This window comes from Diorhabda carinulata, chromosome 1 (genome assembly GCF_026250575.1).
Source record: "Diorhabda carinulata isolate Delta chromosome 1, icDioCari1.1, whole genome shotgun sequence".
Taxonomy (NCBI): Eukaryota; Metazoa; Arthropoda; class Insecta; order Coleoptera; family Chrysomelidae; genus Diorhabda; species Diorhabda carinulata.
The window spans coordinates 232,078-253,679 of record NC_079460.1 but is presented as its reverse complement, the minus strand read 5'-3'; the positions used below and the strand labels follow the sequence as shown (position 1 = coordinate 253,679).

General features: G+C 34.0%; 1 protein-coding gene across 1 annotated transcript; it reads left to right on the top strand.

Moving 5' to 3' along the window:
• The first annotated feature begins 7,400 nt into the window (after positions 1–7,400).
• On the top strand, positions 7,401–9,102 carry LOC130893466 (putative nuclease HARBI1). Its single transcript, XM_057799638.1, has 4 exons — positions 7,401–7,737; positions 7,803–8,089; positions 8,277–8,474; positions 8,659–9,102. The coding sequence occupies exons 1-4, from the start codon at positions 7,481–7,483 to the stop codon at positions 9,054–9,056; spliced, it is 1,140 nt and encodes a 379-aa protein (XP_057655621.1). The 5' UTR covers positions 7,401–7,480; the 3' UTR covers positions 9,057–9,102.
• The last annotated feature ends 12,500 nt before the right edge of the window (positions 9,103–21,602 follow it).

Genomic DNA, 21,602 nt, shown 5'->3' with positions numbered 1-21,602 from the left:
GGGCGCACCTGAAACCCACTTTTTTATTATTCGAGCTAGAGAAAAATTGAAAAATGATTTGGATAGAGAAAAATCTGTACAATGTATGCGATACATAAACCGATTTTTTCATTTGAAAAAATCTACGGGGAAAAATTGAAAAGTAAAATCCCAAAAAATTTTTCTCCGAATTTCGGAAAATTTTTAGTCTAGCGCGAGAGACCCGATTTTTCTAATTCCAAAAATATCCGAATTTTTGAAATTGTCCCCTTCTTTGGGATGTCTAGATGGAGCCAAAAGTCGGAATTTTCGGAGAACCTCAATCGGAGGTGTGCAACTTTTTTACGTTACACGATATCGAAAAAATGGTACGTTTTTGGTTTTTCCGGAATTTTGACATTTAATTATACCGGCGGGAGGCGCCTTGACATACCCTAGTCATTGGTATATATTATTACCGAATTCCCCCCACTTTGTGAGGGTGCCAGGAATCGCTAAATATTGAACCTGGAGATGCGATTTTCGCAGGATATTCCGGATTTTGAGCGCCTATAATTGAAATAGGCTCGAAATATTTTTAGCGCACCCCCCACCCCCCACCACCCTCCCAAGAGTTGCTCCGAATAGCACCGGAAGGCTCGAAATGGTGTTTTTAGGCATGAAACTATGCTACATATGGCTACCGAGGTGAGAAAAAATTCTAACCTCAAAATTTAGCGTCACCTGTGACGTCATTTATTGGCACCGATGGGTGAAGTTATATATATCAATCGATAGAGGAGAAACATAGAATTTTTTTGGTCATATACAGAGTGGTCTCGAAAAGTTTTCGTAATTTTTCTGATTCGTAATCTCGAAATTTCGAGGATAATCTCGTGAGTTGAAGGTATCTATATGCCTATGTACGTAATTTTATTTTTTCATTTTTTTTTGTCCCTTGCATATTTTTCGTATTTGACACATTAAGAAAGTTATGTTTTTTATTTTTATATTGAGAGGGGGCAAGCTTCGCTTGAGGGGGGCATGACATTTTTGTCGAAACAATTCATACCCTTCATCATAAAGTATAACCGGGTGAGTAGCCAAAAATTTTTTAAAGGGAACGTGAGCTGGGTTTAGACCGTCGTGAGACAGGTTAGTTTTACCCTACTGATGACTCGTCGTTGCGATAGTAATCCTGCTCAGTACGAGAGGAACCGCAGGTTCGGACATTTGGTTAACGCACTTACTCGAGCGGGTAATGGTGCGAAGCTACCATCCGTGGGATTATGCCTGAACGCCTCTAAGGCCGTATCCTTTCTAGTCAAAGGTGGCAACGATATCTCTTGGAGTTCCGAGAGTCGGAAGGCTCGAAACAATATGACTTTACTAGGCGATCGTAGCTTTGTTGCGGTCGTCGCACGAGCCCTATATCGAATTTCGTAATACTTGTTTTTTATTATTATTACTATTTTCATACAACTTTTATATAACACACCTCAGACGGCTTCTACATACATAAAATTTCAGCATTCAATTTAAACAATTCATCTTTTTCATTAAGTTCTTATATCCTACCGGCCAGAAGACAAACTAAACACGATTCTATAAACACTAGCGCCCCCTGCCGGCCGGACGCCAAACTTAACACGGTTAAATAGACACTAGCGCCCTCTGCCGGAGAGACCCCAAACTTAATACGGTTAAATAGACACTAGCGCCCTCTGCCGGAGAGACGCCAAACTTGACACGGTTTAATAGACACTAGCGCCCTCTGCCGGAGGGACGACAAAATAAACTCGAACTTTTTCTAATCCAATTTTCACAATACATCTATCTCATCAAATTTATATATCGAGCAGAATCTACTTTAATAATAATTTTTTTTTTCCTTATTATTACAATTTTCATACAACTTTTGTATGTTACACCTCGAACGGTTTCTATTTTCATAAAACTTTAAAGTAAGCTAACCTAACCTAACCTAACCTAACCCAACCTTTTTTTTAGTGTGAATGGGAAAATCTTCATAATACCCATACTTTATTTTTGGAAAAGTACCTATATCGAGCGTAATATGATTTCATAATACTTTTTTCCCTTATTGTTAATATTTTCATAACACTTTAATGTGATAGATACACCTCGAACGGCTTCTACATACAAAATATCTCCTTCTATTTTCACAAATCATCTTTTTCGACAAGTTCCTATACCGAGCGGAATTTAATTTCATAATACTTGTTTTTCATCATTATTATTATTATTATTTTCATACAACTTTCATATAATACACTTCGGACGTTCATACATCGAGCGGCGATCTAATTTCATAATACTTTTTTTCTTTATCGTTAATATTTTCATAACACTTTTATGTCATACACCTCGGACGACTTCTACATACAAAACATCTCCATTCAACTTCACAAATCATCTTTCTCGACAAGCTCCTATATCGAGCGGAATTTAATTTCATAATACTTGTTTTTCATTATTATTTCTATTTTCATACAACTTTTATATAATACACCTCGTACGTTCATACATCGAGCGGCGATCTAATTTCATAATACTTTTTTCCCTTATTGTTAATATTTTCATAACACTTTTATGTGATAGATACACCTCGGACGGCTTCTAAATACAAAACATGTAATTTCATAATACTTCTTTTTAATATTCACAATACATCTTTTATATATTTTCACTATACATCTTTATTAATGTTAATGTAGAAGGCGTACCGTTGTACAGCGCACATATATGTGTGGTGTATCGAAGTTGACGTCTCGTTAAATTTTAATAAACTCGTTATAATTTACGTAAAGACGTTGTTTCGGTCATTCCACATCGGTGGATTATATAGTTTTCTGAAAGGGTCCCCGTTCTCCTCCAATATAATAACGTATATTGCCAGCGGTTCCCTTTTTAGATATTATATCAATTTATCCACAAATTAAATATCTATTGCGAGATCGCGAATTTAGCTAGCGTTTTATCGTGAGCGATTCATATGCGATCGTCTATGAAAAATATATATTATATTACACTTATATAATACACAATATTTGCGATAACTCTCATTATTCCGAGCGAGAATAAAAATTTCGTTCATTATTATCTAATGTAAACCATGTCGCTTACAATCTAGCGATGGGTAGAGATAATGTTGAAATTCTAGCCCGGTCGACGTAATCATCTAATTTTTCTCATTTCGATTAATTTAGATAGATTTATAGTCGATACGGTGAAATTTTATGAAATAAGAAAAAATATAAATAAAGCGTGGCGCTGAAAATTATATATTTTCAATAATAAGCGCAGCAAACACGCAAAAGAAAAAGTAAATAACAATGTGTTTATACACGAATATAGATGATGATTATATTATGTATAAATATAAAATATATATGTAATATAAAAAACATCATCATAATTATCCTCTTTTGGATATTGTTATTAAAACTTTTTCGATAATAGTTTTTTATTATAAAATATAAATATATATATAATAATAATATATATCATATATTATAAAACACAGTTCCCTGGTTGATCCTGCCAGTAGTCATATGCTTGTCTCAAAGATTAAGCCATGCATGTCTCAGTACAAGCCAAATTAAGGTGAAACCGCAAAAGGCTCATTAAATCAGTTATGGTTCCTTAGATCGTACCCACATTTACTTGGATAACTGTGGTAATACTAGAGCTAATACATGCAAATAGAGTTCCGACCGGAGACGGAAGGAGCGCTTTTATTAGATCAAAACCAATCGGTGGCGGGCTTGCTCGTCATCGTACAATATGGTGAGTCTGAATAACTTTTCGCTGATCGCATGGTCTCGCACCGGCGACGCATCTTTCAAATGTCTGCCTTATCAACTGTCGATGGTAGGTTCTGTGCCTACCATGGTTGTAACGGGTAACGGGGAATCAGGGTTCGATTCCGGAGAGGGAGCCTGAGAAACGGCTACCACATCCAAGGAAGGCAGCAGGCGCGCAAATTACCCACTCCCGGCACGGGGAGGTAGTGACGAAAAATAACGATACGGGACTCATCCGAGGCCCTGTAATCGGAATAAGTACACTCTAAACCCTTTAACGAGGATCAATTGGAGGGCAAGTCTAGTGCCAGCAGCCGCGGTAATTCCAGCTCCAATAGCGTATATTAAAGTTGTTGCGGTTAAAAAGCTCGTAGTCGAATCTGTGTCCCACGCCGCTGGTTCATCGTACGCGGTGTTAACTGGCGTGTCGTGGGACGTCCTGCCGGTGGGCTTAGCTCGCAAGGGCGGCCCAACTAAATCCCGCCGCGGTGTTCTTGACTGAGTGTCGAGGTGGGCCGGCACGTTTACTTTGAACTGCTGAATGCGACTGGCTGTCGCGTGGGCTGGTGGCGGACTGTCCGTGGTGGGTCATCCTTCGGGGCTCTTCAGACGGAAGGGGAAGAGCAATAAAATTTGGCTCTCTTGGTTTCCCGTCTACCTGGCATTTTCATTTCGCACAGGCACAATTATATTTAGTGTGCGCATCGTTGCTATACTCCAACACCCTTCCTCAACGAACGCACACCTGCAGTGATTTATTGACATACTAATCCGCCTTTTCTGCAAAGTATCGTAGCTTGTTTTTTCCTAATGGCTTTGTTAGCATGTCAGCTGCATTCTGTTGTCCTTGCGCCTAGACAAATCTCGCGACACGTGTAAGCAGTTCCTGTCTGTTCGCGCTCCTCGGAAACTTTATTGCCCTTTTCCTGCTTCGCTTTCCAGGCCTTATATTTATTGCAGTTTACCTTGATGTGCCTTCCTTTTTGCAGAAGAAAGAGGCACAATTATATTTAGTGTGCGCATCGTTGCTATACTCCAACATCGACGAATTTGAAAACTTCGAGAAACTCTATGGCCAATAATAACTTTAAAACTAATTCAATGAAAAATAATAGAAATAATCAATATAATAACAATACAATACAATCCCTACTATCAACAATATCAGCAATATGATAATAATTTTTTTATTATTATGTTATAAGAATAGATAAGATTTAGAATTAATAGATAATAAATAAGTAAAATATAAAAAAAATTAGTAAACTTTTAGAAATTAGAATAATAAAAAGTTATTATTTATTAGAATATATATAAGAAATTTAATAATATAATTCATGACTTTGTGTATTTAACTAATGGAAAAAGAAGAAAACAATATAAAAAAATTTAAATTATAATCAGTGTAACACAAATGAAACATTTAAGATTAAGACAATTTATATAATTTTAAATGAGCCTCTTAATGTTTATCTTTTAGAAATAAGCCAATATGAAATTCAAAATTTTAATTATTTGAAAGAGGTCGAAAAAATAATTAGCGAAAATATAATTGACGATATATGATAGATATCCCCCAGTAATTGAATTTAATTTAACCCCAACAGCTAGCAAACCATTCGAACATATACATATAGACACTTTTAAAATAGCTAATCACTCATATTTAACTATAATCGACGCATTCTCTCGTTACGGTCAGGCATATTCAATGTCAAGTGTGAATGGAACCTCAGTCGTTGATAATATATTCAATTATGTTACTCATCATGGTTTACCTTATAAATTAACATCAGAGTTTAAGAATAACGACCTTATTCTATAAACATAGTCTATTCATGTAGTTAATTGAGTTTTGTTTGTATCTTGAGATGTTATCTCACAATTTACACCTAATATATTTGTTATCTTAAACTGCCCGAGGTCCTGTGGGTAAAATCTTTGCCTTTCTGCTTTCTTGAGCAGTACTAGGTCTCCTTGTTTATTGAATTGCTGATGCTTCTTCCTCTCTAATTTTCCCTCTATTTACCTCAGGGCCGGATTAAGATTTATAAGGCCCGGGGCTGAAGTAATGACAGGGCCCCCTCAAGGAATCCGGAAACCCGGAAAAATTCACAAAATAATATCAATACGTTAGATTTGTGGCATCAACACATCAAAAAATACAGAATGATTTCCAAATGATGGGGCCCTCTTGGACCTGGGGCCCGGTGCTATAGCCCCCCAAGCCCCTGGCTTAATCCGGCACTGATTTACCTTGTTTTTTATTAAAATTTCCGTGGCTTTTTCATGAGCATATTGCAATTTATATTTAGTTCATTACTATAATCTTCAAAATTATAACATGGTTGTATTCCTTTGTTCAAAAATTCGGGTATATTTGCTTTTCTACCAAATAGTAGTTCAAATGGAGTATAACCATGATATGTGCTGGGGGTTGTTTTATATTAATATGCAAATATTCTGACCAGTTCACACCAGTTATCTCTTTCTTCAGTTATAAACTTTCTAGCGTACTCGTTAAATGTTCTGTATAGGTTCTCACAGCTTCCGATTGATTCGTGGTGATACGCCGTGGAAAAATTGTGTTTTATTTTTAGAAGATCTGCTAGTTTGTTCATTATCTCATTTTTGTACTTATTCCGTTCCTTGATCTGATCTGATTTCTTTCATTAATCAGTAATTCGGTATAAAATTAGCTACTGTTTTGGCTCCTTTGTTCCTAATTGGAATCATTATTACATACTTCATTAGTTCGCATAATATTTTGTTATGCAGTATTTATTACTGTTGCTATTCTCCGTGAATGGACCTATTGTATCTATATATATATATATATATATATATATATATATATATATATATATATATATATATATTATGTTTGATTGATGTATCTGTTATTACAAATTTTTCTGTGTGTTGTGGTTTAACTTTGGTTATTTGACACTCATGACATTTTTTTAGATAATTTCTTACATCTCTCTCCATGTTTTTCCATCCAAAAATTGATCTTATCTTCTTTAATAGTAGGTATGTTATTTCCTGAATGTCCTCCAAAAATCGGGTCATTGTGATATCTTTTTAGGATCTGTGTTATTTCTTCTTTCGTTTCCATTACTTTTGGAATGTTACATATATTTGTTTGTATATTTTTCAATTTTCTTTTACTTTCTTCTATAACAGCGTTGTCCAACTGGCGGCCATTCGTTGTGGCCCGCGAAATGTTTTACGGTGAGGATTATGTTTTCTTTATCATTACATACCTTAATACAACATAAAAAAAATACATTTTGAATAAGGGCATTGTGAAAAAAGATTTAAATATTACGGTCTCTCAAACCTGTTTTTATATCACAAGCGCTGCCCACGCGCTGCATAGCTGACGTGCAACATCCTTCCTCCACCACTACACCACTACGAGAACTGCACCCAACACTGCGCATCACAGTTCACGCTGGCCACACCTCCCACAGTTGCACGATGCCTACTGAGACCGTCCGCCGCTAGCCGCCATCGCGCCACTGTGCTGTTGACACTTAGGTGCATATGCACCAAGTCCAGTTAATCACGATTAGCTTGTAATCATGATTAAAATATCTCGATTAAGATAATTTGCAATGCGCCAGCACTGTTGAGGAACTTGATCACAATTAAAGTTAACCGGCCAATTGTGGTGGGTTAAATATTTAATCATGATCAAGAAGGTTATGTTTGTATTTTGTTTTGGAATTTTTATTAAAATGGAAATTGAAGACCAAATTATACTTGATGATGATTATGATGTAATGGATATTATTAATGATGGCTTTCCGAGAGCCAGACCTCAGAGACCTAATTATTTTGATTCAATAGATGATTTGGGTTTCTTTAGAAGATTCCGTCTTACCAAACCCACTGCGGAAGCACTATTGGGAGAAATACAACACACAATGGAATTTGATAATAACTTGTAAGTACCATGTACCTACATACTATATTAGCCTCATTTTATTTCTTAATATGTCTTACTTTTAGAAATAATCAAGTATCCCCTATGAACCAACTACTAACTACTTTAAGGTTTTACGCCTCAAATGGGCATCAAATTGGTATTGGAGATCTTATGGGGATCCATCAAACCACAGCATGCAGAATCATATCAAGGGTCAGTAGAACTATTGCTATGTTGAGGCCCAACTATATTCAAATGCCAGAAAACCATGCTCAGCTTCTGCATACTCAACAAGAGTTTTATCACAGGGCAAGATTCCCCCGGGTGGTGGGGTGCATTGATTGCACACACATTAAAATAAATTCACCAGGTAGGTGTTACAGCTGGTAATTAAATTGACTTAGTTTACATGCCTTACACACTTTCAAGTTGACCTCATCTTAGAAGTAGCTTTTTTTAAATATATCTAAACCTAAACTAACCTACCTCATCGCTTTCCAAGACACTATTATATTCTATCTCCTGATCCTAGGAATAAAAATTTTTATATTTTTCAGGTGGTGAAGATCCTGAAATTTTTCGTAACAGTAAAGGGATATTTTCTATAAATACGCAAGTTGTGGGAAATGCAAATTTGGAAATAACGGATATTGTTGCTAGGTGGCCAGGTTCTGTTCATGATGCTACAATATTTAATAATTCATCAATACTTGCCCGACTAGAAAACCAGGAATTTGGGAATGGCATTATTTTGGGTAGGTACATTTAGTGCTGCTTTGGAATACCTTTACCAAACTTAACAGAGATTCACTAGATTCATTTCACATAATAAATAATACCGATACTACTTGAAAACATTTTTCAAACCTACTAAGCATCCTCTCCAAGTTTATCTCCACATGCTTTTAAATATAAATACTTACTTAATTTTATTTTCAGGAGATAGTGGCTATGCTCTAAGGCCATTTTTATTAACACCCTTACTAAATCCTGTCAACCAAGCAGAGCAAAGGTATAATGAATCTCTTATACGTACCAGGAACTGCATTGAACGACTTTTTGGTTGCTGGAAAAGACGCTTTCCAGTTCTTGCATATGGTATGAGATGCCACACTGACAATGTAATGGCCATTATAGTAGCAACAGCAGTGCTGCACAACATATGTAGAAGAATGGGTGAAGATTTGCCACCTGCTCCTGAAGACATTGATGAAGACATGTTGGAATATTTAATAGAGCAAGATAATGTACCACATGTACCTTTTGTTAATAATGTTAATAATATACTTAACTATCGTCAGCAAATAATAAATACTTATTTTGCTCGATTGAATTAATTCAGTGCTCAATATAATATCTTAACTCAATTCCCAGAATAGTTTTATTTATCATGAATACATTTATTTATAAAAGTAACCACACAACATATTGTTCTAATTCAGACATAAAAACAAATAAGACTGCTATACACTAATCTGCTCCTTTTTTTCTTTTTCAACTTTCAACTTGAGAATCTCAATTTCCAATTAGTTTTTTATTTTTTGGAAATGTAATTCTTCGTTTATTTGCTCAATTTGCTTGTCCACTAAAATGGCACGCCGGTCCAAAAGTATGTCGTATTTTTTGGCAATATTTGAAGATGACAGAATTTTGACTCCTTGTCTTTTCGGTTGTGTTGTTTCTACTGCTTTCTAAAAATTAAACAAAATCCAATTGCCACAAGTTGTAGATGATCAACAATATTGAGCCACATATGAAAGACCAAAACCATAAACAATCTATTTTTTATAAACTACATGGAAAGTCCACACCTGGCTAGGATAATCTCGAGATGGTCTTTCATATTTTATCTTATAATTAAGTTAAATTTCATGGATAAATAATATAAAAAAATGATATACCTACCTTTCTTTTTTTCCCTCTTAAATGTGGTGGAACAAGAGCTTGATCTTTAGGTTTTTGCATATCAGTGCCCTTTTTCCAGTTGGGTTCTTCTGCATTATCAATACTCTACAAATGTAGAAGGTTATGATTTTGTTAACGTTACAATTGTTTTTTGCCTAATGTTGAAATTAGATTATTGAAATTATCATAATTTTAAAATTACATTACAGGTAGTCATTATAAGAAAAATTAATAGAAGTTATATACAGGTAAGTACTTACTTTACTACTAGTGCTGGTAGAGGGTTCTTGATCACAAATGTCATAATTTCTCTCAGTCTTACAACTTTCTACATATTTCTAAAAACAGGATGAAATTACAGCTAAAATATCTGTGTGTGTTAGCCATTTGGTAGGATTTCAGAATTAGTTTAAAATATATAAAAACAAACCTCTGTTGCGAATTAATAAGCTGTAGTCTGATTATCTTCTGGGACAACCCATACCATATCATCCTAAAAGGAAAAGGAAGTTACTTGGGGGAACAACATTAGCGTCAAGGCTGTTATAGGGTTGCTATATTGCTTAAACTTACCTCTATGTCAGACACCATTACTCCTTTTGCTACATTAAACTCAGCAGTTGGCTCTGTAGCTTGTTGAGAAGTTGTCTTCAGAAAAGTGTTGTCGCAATCGAAATTGTTAGTAAGACCCTCAACACTCTTCTTATTCATGATTGAAAGTAGCAATTCATCCGCTGGATCTATTTTTATCTTGGTTTCAGGACCCCCTCCAGTTCTTATCCGAAGCTGACTTTCTTTTGCTTTTAACCTTCTTACCTCCCTCTTTCGGTTCTCATATAAACGTTTAAGGTATTCTTTGTCACGAAATATCCCCCATGTACTAGTAGCATTAAAGTCATTTTCGACTTTGCACCAAACTTTTGTTCGATCTTCCACAGAAGTCCTATCTGTTTTTTTATCCTCCAGGATTGTACCATATTTTTTTGAAATGATTTCCATGAGATGTAACCGTTCAGCCAACACAAAGTTTGGAGTTCTTTTCTTTTTAGCATCTAATATGTTTTCCTCTTCTTCAAACTCCATAATGGCGAAGTGTTTTTTCTGATGATGAGCAAAAGTGAACTGAAAAAAAGTCCGCGGACAAACAACAAAAAAACATAACCACAACTATCAATCTGTTTGGTTTCCCAGGCTGCCGGCACGAATTTTTGCACCTGAGCTATGTTGCCAAGTCGAGTTTTCAATTTCTTTTAGTTTGAACTAAATGTTCATGTATTCCAATACATGATTATTAATGTCTTGATCATTATAGATCAAGTTAGTGTCTATTAATTTCCCACATCTGTTAATAAACTTATTTAATGTATTTATATTATCATCATAAGGCTTTATGTTTTCTAATTTTATCTTAAATAGTTCCCAATTAAGGGTTTTTGAATTAAATACTAAAAAAACTGATTATCAAATGGTATAAAAAATATAAAAAAATTATTTTTGAATAGTCCAATAATTACTTTATAAAATTCCTAAATTAATATTGAATGTTATAAAAAAATATTTTGTAATGCATGCTTTACCTGGCGGAGGCACCGAAACGGCCGCGCGGAGCACAATATTCAACGATAAATTAAAATTATAAATAATGGAGTTACAACTGCGGGAGTCGGGACATTTTTAACTAAAATTTGTTCTTTTAGGATCTTTTTTCAAATTTTATTTATTCTTTATAGTTTTGAAAATATAGCTAAGAAATGGAGACTCCCTTTTTTTCTCTTCGTGTTTTGTTTATAACAAATGAAATTTTTAATGGCGGATAAATTCAAAAATTCTCCATTCTCAGAATTAAATTCTGAATCCAATACACTAATCACCATATTTTTAAGAGACTCGTAACTTTTTGGCAAAAAACTCCTTTATATTGAAATTTTATTTTATTTCTTTTATCTTTATTTAGCTATTTTTGTTTGTTTTTTGGTTGTCACAAGCTTTTGTTTAAAAATTGTAACAATTTTTTGACAATAAAGCATTTCTCTCTCTCTCTCTCTCTTTCTCTTCAATACTACAAAGAGGTAACTACAATTCAGATGTTTTGAAAAAAAACGCAAATTAAAGTTTTACTAATATTTTGGAAGATTGTGGAGACTAAACTAAAATTATTTTACTACAATTTCTGGATTCACTTTTATTAGAGGTACCTACAGTACCCACACTCACTACTCACGACGAGCTGTATTGATATGTATATGGGAAAATACTGCGATTAGTGTTCTGAAAATTTGCTTGCATGGGTTATCCGAAATGCTCGTTTTAGCTCAAATAATTTCAGTTTTCTGAAATTTCCTGTTATACCCGAAGTGTATCCAAACTTCGTTATATTAAGCGGAATACTATAGTTTTTATAAAATTTTTGGAATCTGCGCAAAATTTCAATATAACTTTATATAAGGCATAGTATGCCTAAAGTCCACCATTTTTTAATTATTCGACATTTTAGAAATTTTTAGACAAATGCAGCCCTCCACTGAAAAAATTATATTTCTAAGTTTGAGTGAGTCAGGTCTAATTTTTGGAATTCGGACAAATAACACTCACAGCTTTCAAAATCTGTGAAAACCTTGACAAAAATTTAGCTATCTAAAAACTTCGAAAACTTGACTTTTTCAAATGGCAAATCTCATTTTTCTTTATACCATAGGATTCTACGCTTCAAATTAAGGGTACTTCGATAGTAAATATCTCAAATTAACGGTTTTTGTAGAAAGTTGAAAAATCCGTGTTTTGAGAAGATGACACACGCTTGATAATTTCAGTGATCTGCTGTGAAGAAGGGAGAACGATAGGAAAAGAATCCGTGCTGGAGTGAAGAGTAGGCTCAACAGAGACAGTAAAGTTCATTAACTGGTTTTCAGAAGGATAAATATTTACAGATGCTGTGGCTATGAGCTTTTCCAAATCACTTTCATGGCGCATCGAACTAAGAACTTCTCGTGGAAGACGAGTACTCGATGATCCCACCCTGGGTTCCATACCAAACATAGTTTTGTAAGGAGATTCTTGAATACCAGAATTCAAAGCCGTGTTCTTCTGAAATTGAACTAGTTTAAGGCCTCGAGACCATTTTGTCGTTTTATTATCCTTCATCCAACACGCTAGCATATTTTGAATATCTCGATTTGCTCGCTCTTCAGAGCCTTGACTTTGACTATGACGAGGTTTCCCATGAACAACACGGCATTCCGGCCACAGAGCAATGATCTCATCTAATAGTTTATTGGCAAACTCAGCCCCATTGTCTGTGTGTAAAATACATGGAGCTCCAACATGACTCCATATGTTAATATATAATATGAGACTTCAGATGCTGTTTTACTTTGCAGTGTCCGCAAAAAAAACGAATTTTGTAAGATGATCTTGGTAGACAAGAATAAACTTGTAATTATAATCTACTTGGGATTGAATATCAATAAGATCCATTTGGCAACGACTGTTCATTTACTCGTGTAAAATTGGTTTCTAAACAAAACCACGCTTCACCTCAGCTTTCTTCTGATGGCAAGACTGGCACATACTCAAATATTTATGCACGAGCTCTTTTGTCATATTAGTAAACTCTTTATTTCCCTTATGTATAATCCTGTCTCGACCACCATGTCCAGTAGCAAGATGTATGTTGTGAATTTCATCAAATAAAATTTCAGCAGGTTCATCACTAGTTGCATCAATGAGCTTAGTAGGCAATCCAGTTACTTTGTATACTTTGAAATGCTTGAACAGTCTACTTTGGCCTAGCCACTGCTGCATCTTCTACTTCTTTTATCAGCTTTTGATACTGTTCAGCATTAAAGACTTTATAATGATCACCACTGGTGACTTCTTCTACAAAAGTTGTTTTCCAACTGGCATACATCTCATCCATCATCACAGCTGATCTCGTTCACTCGCAAAATTTCCACCTGCAATAAACGACCACAATTATTTTATCCACGTTCAAAAGTTGAGTTTTCATTTTGCAGCCACATCAGTAACCGTACCACAGTAAATGAACATTTTAACAGAAATCATCACTTACGAACAATCAAACTCGTTGTTATTACGGATAACAAAAGGCGAAGAACACTGTCAGCTTTACTTGCGTCTCGTCGTACAACTTAAGATAGAGTGTATACATTATACACTGTCGCATCGAATTCTACTTTATACAATAATGTTTAGACACCTACCTATGCGTAAGCCAGTTTCACTCTCTGCCTGTAGTTGAATTTACGGTGCTTTCCAAATGATTGCGAGTAATAGCTCCATCCAGTACACTTTTGCGGGCAGTTCTGCCTTAGACCTTACCTACCTTAGACCGGAATTGCCGGCCGTTGTGGTCTAGACGAAAGCTACCGTTCCGAGAACGGTCTAGATTAAAAAACCTTCTGGTGTTCGTTGTCGCAAGTTCTCGAAAATCGAAATCGAAACAATCGTTTTTGTGAGTGTTGCAGGACCTCAAGATAGTCACTTTTCTCTTGCTCTTTTTTACTTCTTTAACAGTTCCACTAATCAGGGAACCTTTTACCTAATAAGAAAAATCCGCTTTTTTTGAGGATGTGCACGAAAGAACATAGTGGACTGACGCTGTTATAGACTGGAAATTGATAATTAGTTATGGAGGTATATAGTAAAAAAACCGGTATAACTTGCAGAAGTAAATAATCGAAAAAAGGTCAATAATGCTCTGGTTGATTTTATTTTATTTTTTTTTTAATTTTATTTTGTAACTCTACATTGTTTGTATTGTAATGAAAGTTCTTGATGAGGGAGTATCAATAGGACATCATCTTCATTGTGGAAAAATGGGAAAAGCGTGTTTTTAGGCAAAAACGTGTTTTTTGGTTTTAACCCTACCTTGTTTGTCTCCTAATGGAAGGTTTTGACGCGGGTGTATCAGTGGGGTAGTATTCGTTTAGTATTGTCTTTTATAACGTGAAAAAATGAAAAAAACGTGTTTTTTGGTTTTAACCATACTCTAATGAAAGGTCTTGATTGGGAGATGTCACTGGGGTGATAAATATCGTATCGTTTTTCATAACGCGGTAATTGTGGAAGGTGTTTTTTGTTTAAACCCTACCTTATTTGTCTTGTAATGAATGGTCTTCATAAGGGTTTGTTCATGAGGTGTTTATTTGTTTGATATAGTCTTTTATAACGTGGAAAAATGGAAAAAACCTTTTTTTTTGGTTTTAGCCCTACCTTGTTTGTACACTGAAGAAAGGTTTTGATGAGGTGGGTGTTAATGGAGTAATTATTGGTTCGACATGCTTTTCCATAACAAGGATAAATGGGAAAAACATATTTTTTGGTTTTCACTCTACCCTGTTCGTACACTAACGAAAGGTCTTAATGCGAGTATGTCAATGGGGTGATTATTTATTTTATATCGTCTTTTATAACGAGGAAAAATGTAAGTTTCAATGTAAGGCCAGAAGTATTTGTCTTTAAGTCTCATGTAAGTAGGTTTCGTCTATCGCTCTATGGTTTGTCTTACCTTTGTATAATTTCTTTTATGTCGTTTTCGTTTTTAATCTCTATTAGTTTTTTGGTACACCTATTAAATATTATACAAGAAAATATTTTGGTTACTAGAAATTTTTCAAATATGTTGGGGTTTTCGAAATAAATATAAGAAATGCTATCTGGATAATTTTTTATAAGGTAAATGGCATCTGATTCGAAGTTGTTGTTAGAAGTTTGAGTAATTGTACGTTTTTTTCTTTCCAAACAAAATTTTTATTTTAGGTGTAGCTGATAGATGAAGTACATACGTCATTAATAATTATTCGATTTTGTTTGTCTGTAATTTACTGCTGTATTTATTGTAAGTATTTCAAAAGTGGGTTTGTCTGTGTTGTCGTTTGTTAATGATATATCAGGAATTGGTATATTTTCTGTGTATTAGTCAATGAGGTCATTGTCATTAGTACTTTGTTGTGCTCGATCATAATTGAAAAGTTCTAGGTCATGTTCTTTGTGTGCGTTTACATCTTTTAGAATATTATCCAGATGTCGTACACAACGAGGCGCTATGCTTATCAAATTTACTACGTTGGTAGTGAGATGTGTAAGGGGTTGACAAGTATCCTTCATTAATATCTATGTTGAATTGTGAAAATTTCAAGATATACATTCCTCTTAAGCCGTCTAATATACTATGAAATTTATACACAAAAAAAATTTTGATATGATGATTCTGGTAACTCGAATATTTTAGACATAGGTATTGAAGTACTATATCTATGAGCATATTTTTGGAGGGCACTTGAAACGATAAATGGATTGATCTTCAATATGCTTAGAAAATAACTTCAGTGCTACATTTGGGTCAACGAACGACTTTAACGTCCTGGAATCTATTAATAATTTTAATTTATTCAAGAAGATATACGGCGATTCACTTTTATATACATTATCAAGAGATATTATATATTTGTGGATCTATGTGGTTATTAGGCTGGCCTTGACCATTTATTTCGGGATCGTTAAAATCAAATATATAATTTGCAGGATTATCTACATGTGTATTATAGACATCTGAATTGGAATTTTGAGGATAAAAATCAATATTCTGACATTCTATATTGAATAATTTTTTGGATACAAAGTTTCTTGATACAAATACTTGGTGTACCTGCTTGAAATGTGTTACGTTTAGAATAGACATTGACGTTGGATTCGGTGAATTTTGTTTTGGTATTTGATCAGATCTGAAAACGTCTACATTTTCATTTTGATGAAAAGTTTGAGAGTTGGTTGGAAAATTTTAGTTTCTTGGAGACCGTGGTTGAATATTTACGGGACTCGTCGGGAAAGTGTTTTGGGTTTGAAAGGAATTATTATCTGGAAAATTATTATTACTTATGATTTGTAAATTATGACCTTGATTCTGGACTGGACTTCTATTATTAAAATTGCCTCGGTTATTAAGATTATTCCTATTGTTGGCAGGGGTAGCAACTGTCATAAGTTTCCGGCGGTGGATGACGAGTTTTCTACAGCTATCCCGAAGAAAATTAAAAAAAAAATTAAGCTTTATACTTAGTGGAAAGTAAGATACTATTTTATACACCTTTATTAGCTGTTACCTGCCCAAGTAACCGCGACCGGAGCCCTATAGCCGCTGGTGTTCTTACCTGTATAGAGGACACACATAGACAAATTTTCAGCCTTTATAAAATATGGAAGGTCTGGCGGTCGTGGGCTCTTGCTCTAAACAGTTTGAGTCCCAGAACCGCAATACGTGATCATTAAATTGCTGTGTGTTTCATACTAAGGCCTCCAATAGCCCAGTGCCCATACTTATTTAACTTTGAAATACAAGATTCATTCTATACTGGTTAGACTGAATTTTTGTGAAACGTTAGAAGAAACAAAAGCCATCAGTCTCAATTTTTTACAATGTATCCGTTTTATCCAAGAGGTCTCATTTACGCGACAAAAAATTTTCGATTCACATAAGGCTTACTGAATAATTCTAATAATAATTAATAACTTTATCAATACTTTATACCAGCATTACTTCATAATTTTTAAATCAAAATATTCCGAATACAGTACACAGTATCGAGTTTTATCAAGAATACCTTTTTGGTGTAAAATTAACTCATGTTCAAGTTCATTTGAAATTTTGCTTAATAAATCTGATATTGAAAAAGTTATGTCCAATACTACTTGGTACGAACCTTGTAACTAGCGCCCTCTATGAGAGTCAGGCATTATAACAAATTCATTGGATTGGATGTATTAGCTATATACATAGGTATGTATAATTTCTTTCAAAGCCCTTTATCTTCATTATGGATGGCGTAATTTGAAAGTATACATTATCAATAATATAACGAAACCAAGACTGAAGTGAGACTGAGTTGTATAATTTTAGTTTGGTAATTGTATATAAAAAATATTGATGACTTGGCATATCGAGAAATTTGTTTATCTAAGTTCTTTCACTAAGATAAAATTAGAAATAACTTGTTTGGTCTAGCATACTGTGATATGATTTCATTAATATTTTTCTTTTAGGTTTTGTCGAGTTAGGAAAAACCCCATCCGATATCCTTTGTTCATTCTAACCCAAATTGATTATAATATACTCTGTTTAGTGTGGTTTAGTCTACCTGAAAGAGGTTCACAAGGCCACTTCTAAAAGTTGATAACTACTTACAAATCATTCTATGAGATAAAGTAATTTTGGGATAATATAAGGGTGAATCGGGAGGAGCGCACCAAACTCTAGGAGTATATTGTATACATGAAAATAATGTAAAAAAACTCATATATTCTTATCCGATTTTCATTTGTTCTCAAGTTATAGCATATTAACAAAAAAACAAATTATCAAATAAAAATTTTCTTAATCATAGCGTTCTTTCAATAAATGCTCAAAAATACCGCCATTGACTTCTAAATATTTTCTGCTTCGTCGACGAAGAGCGTTTGTTGCTCTCCCAATTGATTAATTTCTTTCTTCTTTAATATGAGCTGCAGTATTCTCAATTCGTCTAATTAGTGCATCCCATGTGTCCATTTTTATTTTGTGGACTTCATTTCTCATCCAGGCCCATAAACAAAAATCTATTAGTGTGAGGTCTGGGGATCTTGCAGGCCAATTAATGGGACCTCCACGACCAATCCAACGCCCTGGAAAACTTTCGACCAAATGTTGCTTGACCTGACGAGCAACATGTGCAGGAGCTCCATCGTGCTTATAGTACATCTGCCTTCTAATATTTACAGGAACATCCTCTAGTAGGCCTTGTAATTCATTTTGTGAAAAATTTAGGTTGTTGTCTCCTATGAGACGATTCTCCAAAAAGAAAGGGCCAATTAAATAACTGTCAACCATACCACACCACATGTTCACAGAAAACCGATGTTGAAAATTGCTTTCGACTGTTCTGTGGGGATTTCCGTCCAACCATACCTACATGATAGTTACGAGTATTATTAATGCCATCACGGGTAAATGTAGCTTCATCCGTAAAGAGTATACTCGATACAACACGATGATTATTATTTATCCATGCGAATAGCGTAATCCTCTTGTTGTACTTAGGTGCTGTACTCTCTGTACGTGATAAGGATATAAGCACTGGAAAGCTTACCAGTCTCGCACAATTTGTTAAAAACTCTAATAAATACGTTTTTATCAGGATATCTTTGGTGTGGAAAACGTTGACGATATTCTTCAGCAGCAACTGTAGCATTTCTATTACAGAAACCATAAATAAAAACCATATTTGCATATTCTAAATTTGAATAAGTTTCTGGCATTTTGCAATTCGAAATTAAACGTTCGGTTAGTGTTCATTGGACACTGACAGTTCATCATAACGTCAGAATTATCAAATGCCTTTGAGCCTCGAACATGGCATACTTTTATAATGTTAAAATTCAGATATAAGTGGAAAGCTAGATGAACATTTTTAATTACTCCATAACTTGAAAACAAATGAAAATCGGATAAGAAGATATGAGTTTTTCACATTATTTTCAAGTGTATATTACACTCCCAGAGTTTGGTACGCTCCTCCCGACTCATCCTGTAAGTATAAGTAACTTACAATTTCTTTGATTATTTTTCCACATTAAATCAACATAGGAAATGATTTTTTTGGGTATTAAAACTAATCTATCAGTCAAATTTATCTAAAATTTATACAGATGACATCAAAAGCACAGTGAAAAGCATAAATACAATTACCTTACCAAGAATAGTCAAATGTCCGACTACCCGCCCCCTTATCTATCCGTTTAATATATTTTTAGCTCATTTTTTATAAAAAATCTATCTGTAGCCACGTTATCTCCTCACGAGAAGCATCTATCGAGCTCGGGAATTTTGCATTTAATTCCTGTATAGCTGTAGATGAGCTGAAACGAAACAAATTTTGGGCATGATTAGGAGATTAGGAGAAAATCAACTAAATCAACTAAAATGTGATCCCATTGATTCCATTGGTCAAATGACCCAAAATGACATGAATTGACATCATAACATATCGATCAACATCAAACGACAATAGACGTCGATTGGCTTCAATGGACGTCAATTCATGTGACTTGAGGTCATTTTTCATTTCATAAACGATTCGTTAAGATATGATGAGGACGAAATTATCAAATAAATGAAATATTGATCTTTTTCTTGTTTCATTTTTCATGCAAACTTCGTTTGATAAATTAAGATTTCTGTTGATTGCGAATCTAGTAGAACCAAAGTACATCAAACGCAACTAACCTGCGGGAACATACATGCTAAACAACATCCCAATACAAGCTCTGTATAGGAAAAGAATTGGACCATCCAAATTTGATCAAATCCTACTTCAAACATTTCTAAATCAATAAAAAATACAAACCCAACATGAACCCCTCTCATAATTTATAGAGGATCGACGTTTAACCACTTCCACAAATATTGACAGTAGTTTTAGTTATAGAAATATAGAATTTATTTTTATTTGAAAGAAATCGTTGGATTATTAGATGATCATTTGCTTTGAGACGATTCTCTAATTTCATCGAATATGTGATATGACGTTATCAATCAATCAACCTCTTGCACTACCTTCTAGGTCTTATATATCTTTATTTAAAAATTGACAAATATCCTTCAAAAAGGGTTAATTGTAATTTTTGTTGCCACCGGAACGGCAGTAATCTTGTTTCATTTTGTGTTTCGCTTTTCTCTTCCCACTCTTAAAAGTTGATGATCTACTATTTCGAGGCCACAAGAATCAATATTGAAAAATAAATATTTTGTTAATATTGGACACAAAAATATTGCGAAACTGCATCTCATTACATTTTCAGTGTTTACATATTTTTTGTTGTTTATGAATGGGAGTCAATATCAAAGTTACTAGTGGAAATCAAAATTGTGGTGAAATAAATTACCTTTTTGGTTTTTAGAATTTATTTGTCAAAAATAAGAATTTATTTAAAGTGCAAAATTAAAATACAAACTATTAGTTCTATATCAGATTCACATAAAATCATACTTCATCTATTCTACACACATCTTCATATTTATGAAAACTGCTTAATCTGTACTGCAAACAGAGTCTTTCAAAACAATTGAATACAACATTGTACCAATAAGAAATGCGTTAAAAAAACATCATTAATTGCGTATTAAATAAACAAACTCAAAATAATAATAATTTAACTAATACTTAATAATAATCCTTTTGCAGGTACGTTCAAAATAGAAACTTCCTCATCACACCTGCTTGTAATTAAAGAACTACCCATTCCTGAAGAAGTAGGAGATATGGTCGTTCCAAAAGATAATTTAGTAACCAATTCTTATGATGAGCAAATTCTTCTTTCTTATATTGTTGAATTAATTCGTGTTTAAATTTTTTCATTATCAAAATTTTTGTATATAATATCATATTATGTACTGAGTGTACCTACTGAATAGGAAAGATTTTATTAATTTGGAAATTAAAAGTCGTTTACGTGTATACAGGACCTTTCATTTATTCTATTTACATTTGAATCCAGAAATCCAAAGTATGACTGCAGCTGTTAATATATTTTTCTGATTAGCATTAAGAAGGAAAACAATCTGTGCATATGAAAAGTTGCCGTCAAAATACGTTAAATAAGGATGGCGCGACATTATCATAAATAGCTAGACACTTGTTCCTTTTTTCTCACAAATAAGATTCTCCTTCTCTTAATTCTCTATAGTATTCTCCATTAAATCAGTGTCGCAATTTGAAATTTCTCGACGTTTCGGTTTCCGTTTTGAAGAGAGGAAAATTAGTCATTTGTTGATCTAAGAAATGATTCTATTCTGTGATAGTAATCTTCTCATTCCATCCAACGAATCACCCTTTTCAGCTGATTTCAAGATTTCAATCTAACTATAATCTTGGAATTCTACAGAACTGCGATGTGAGTAATACGTTTACAAATCCTCACATCTGATT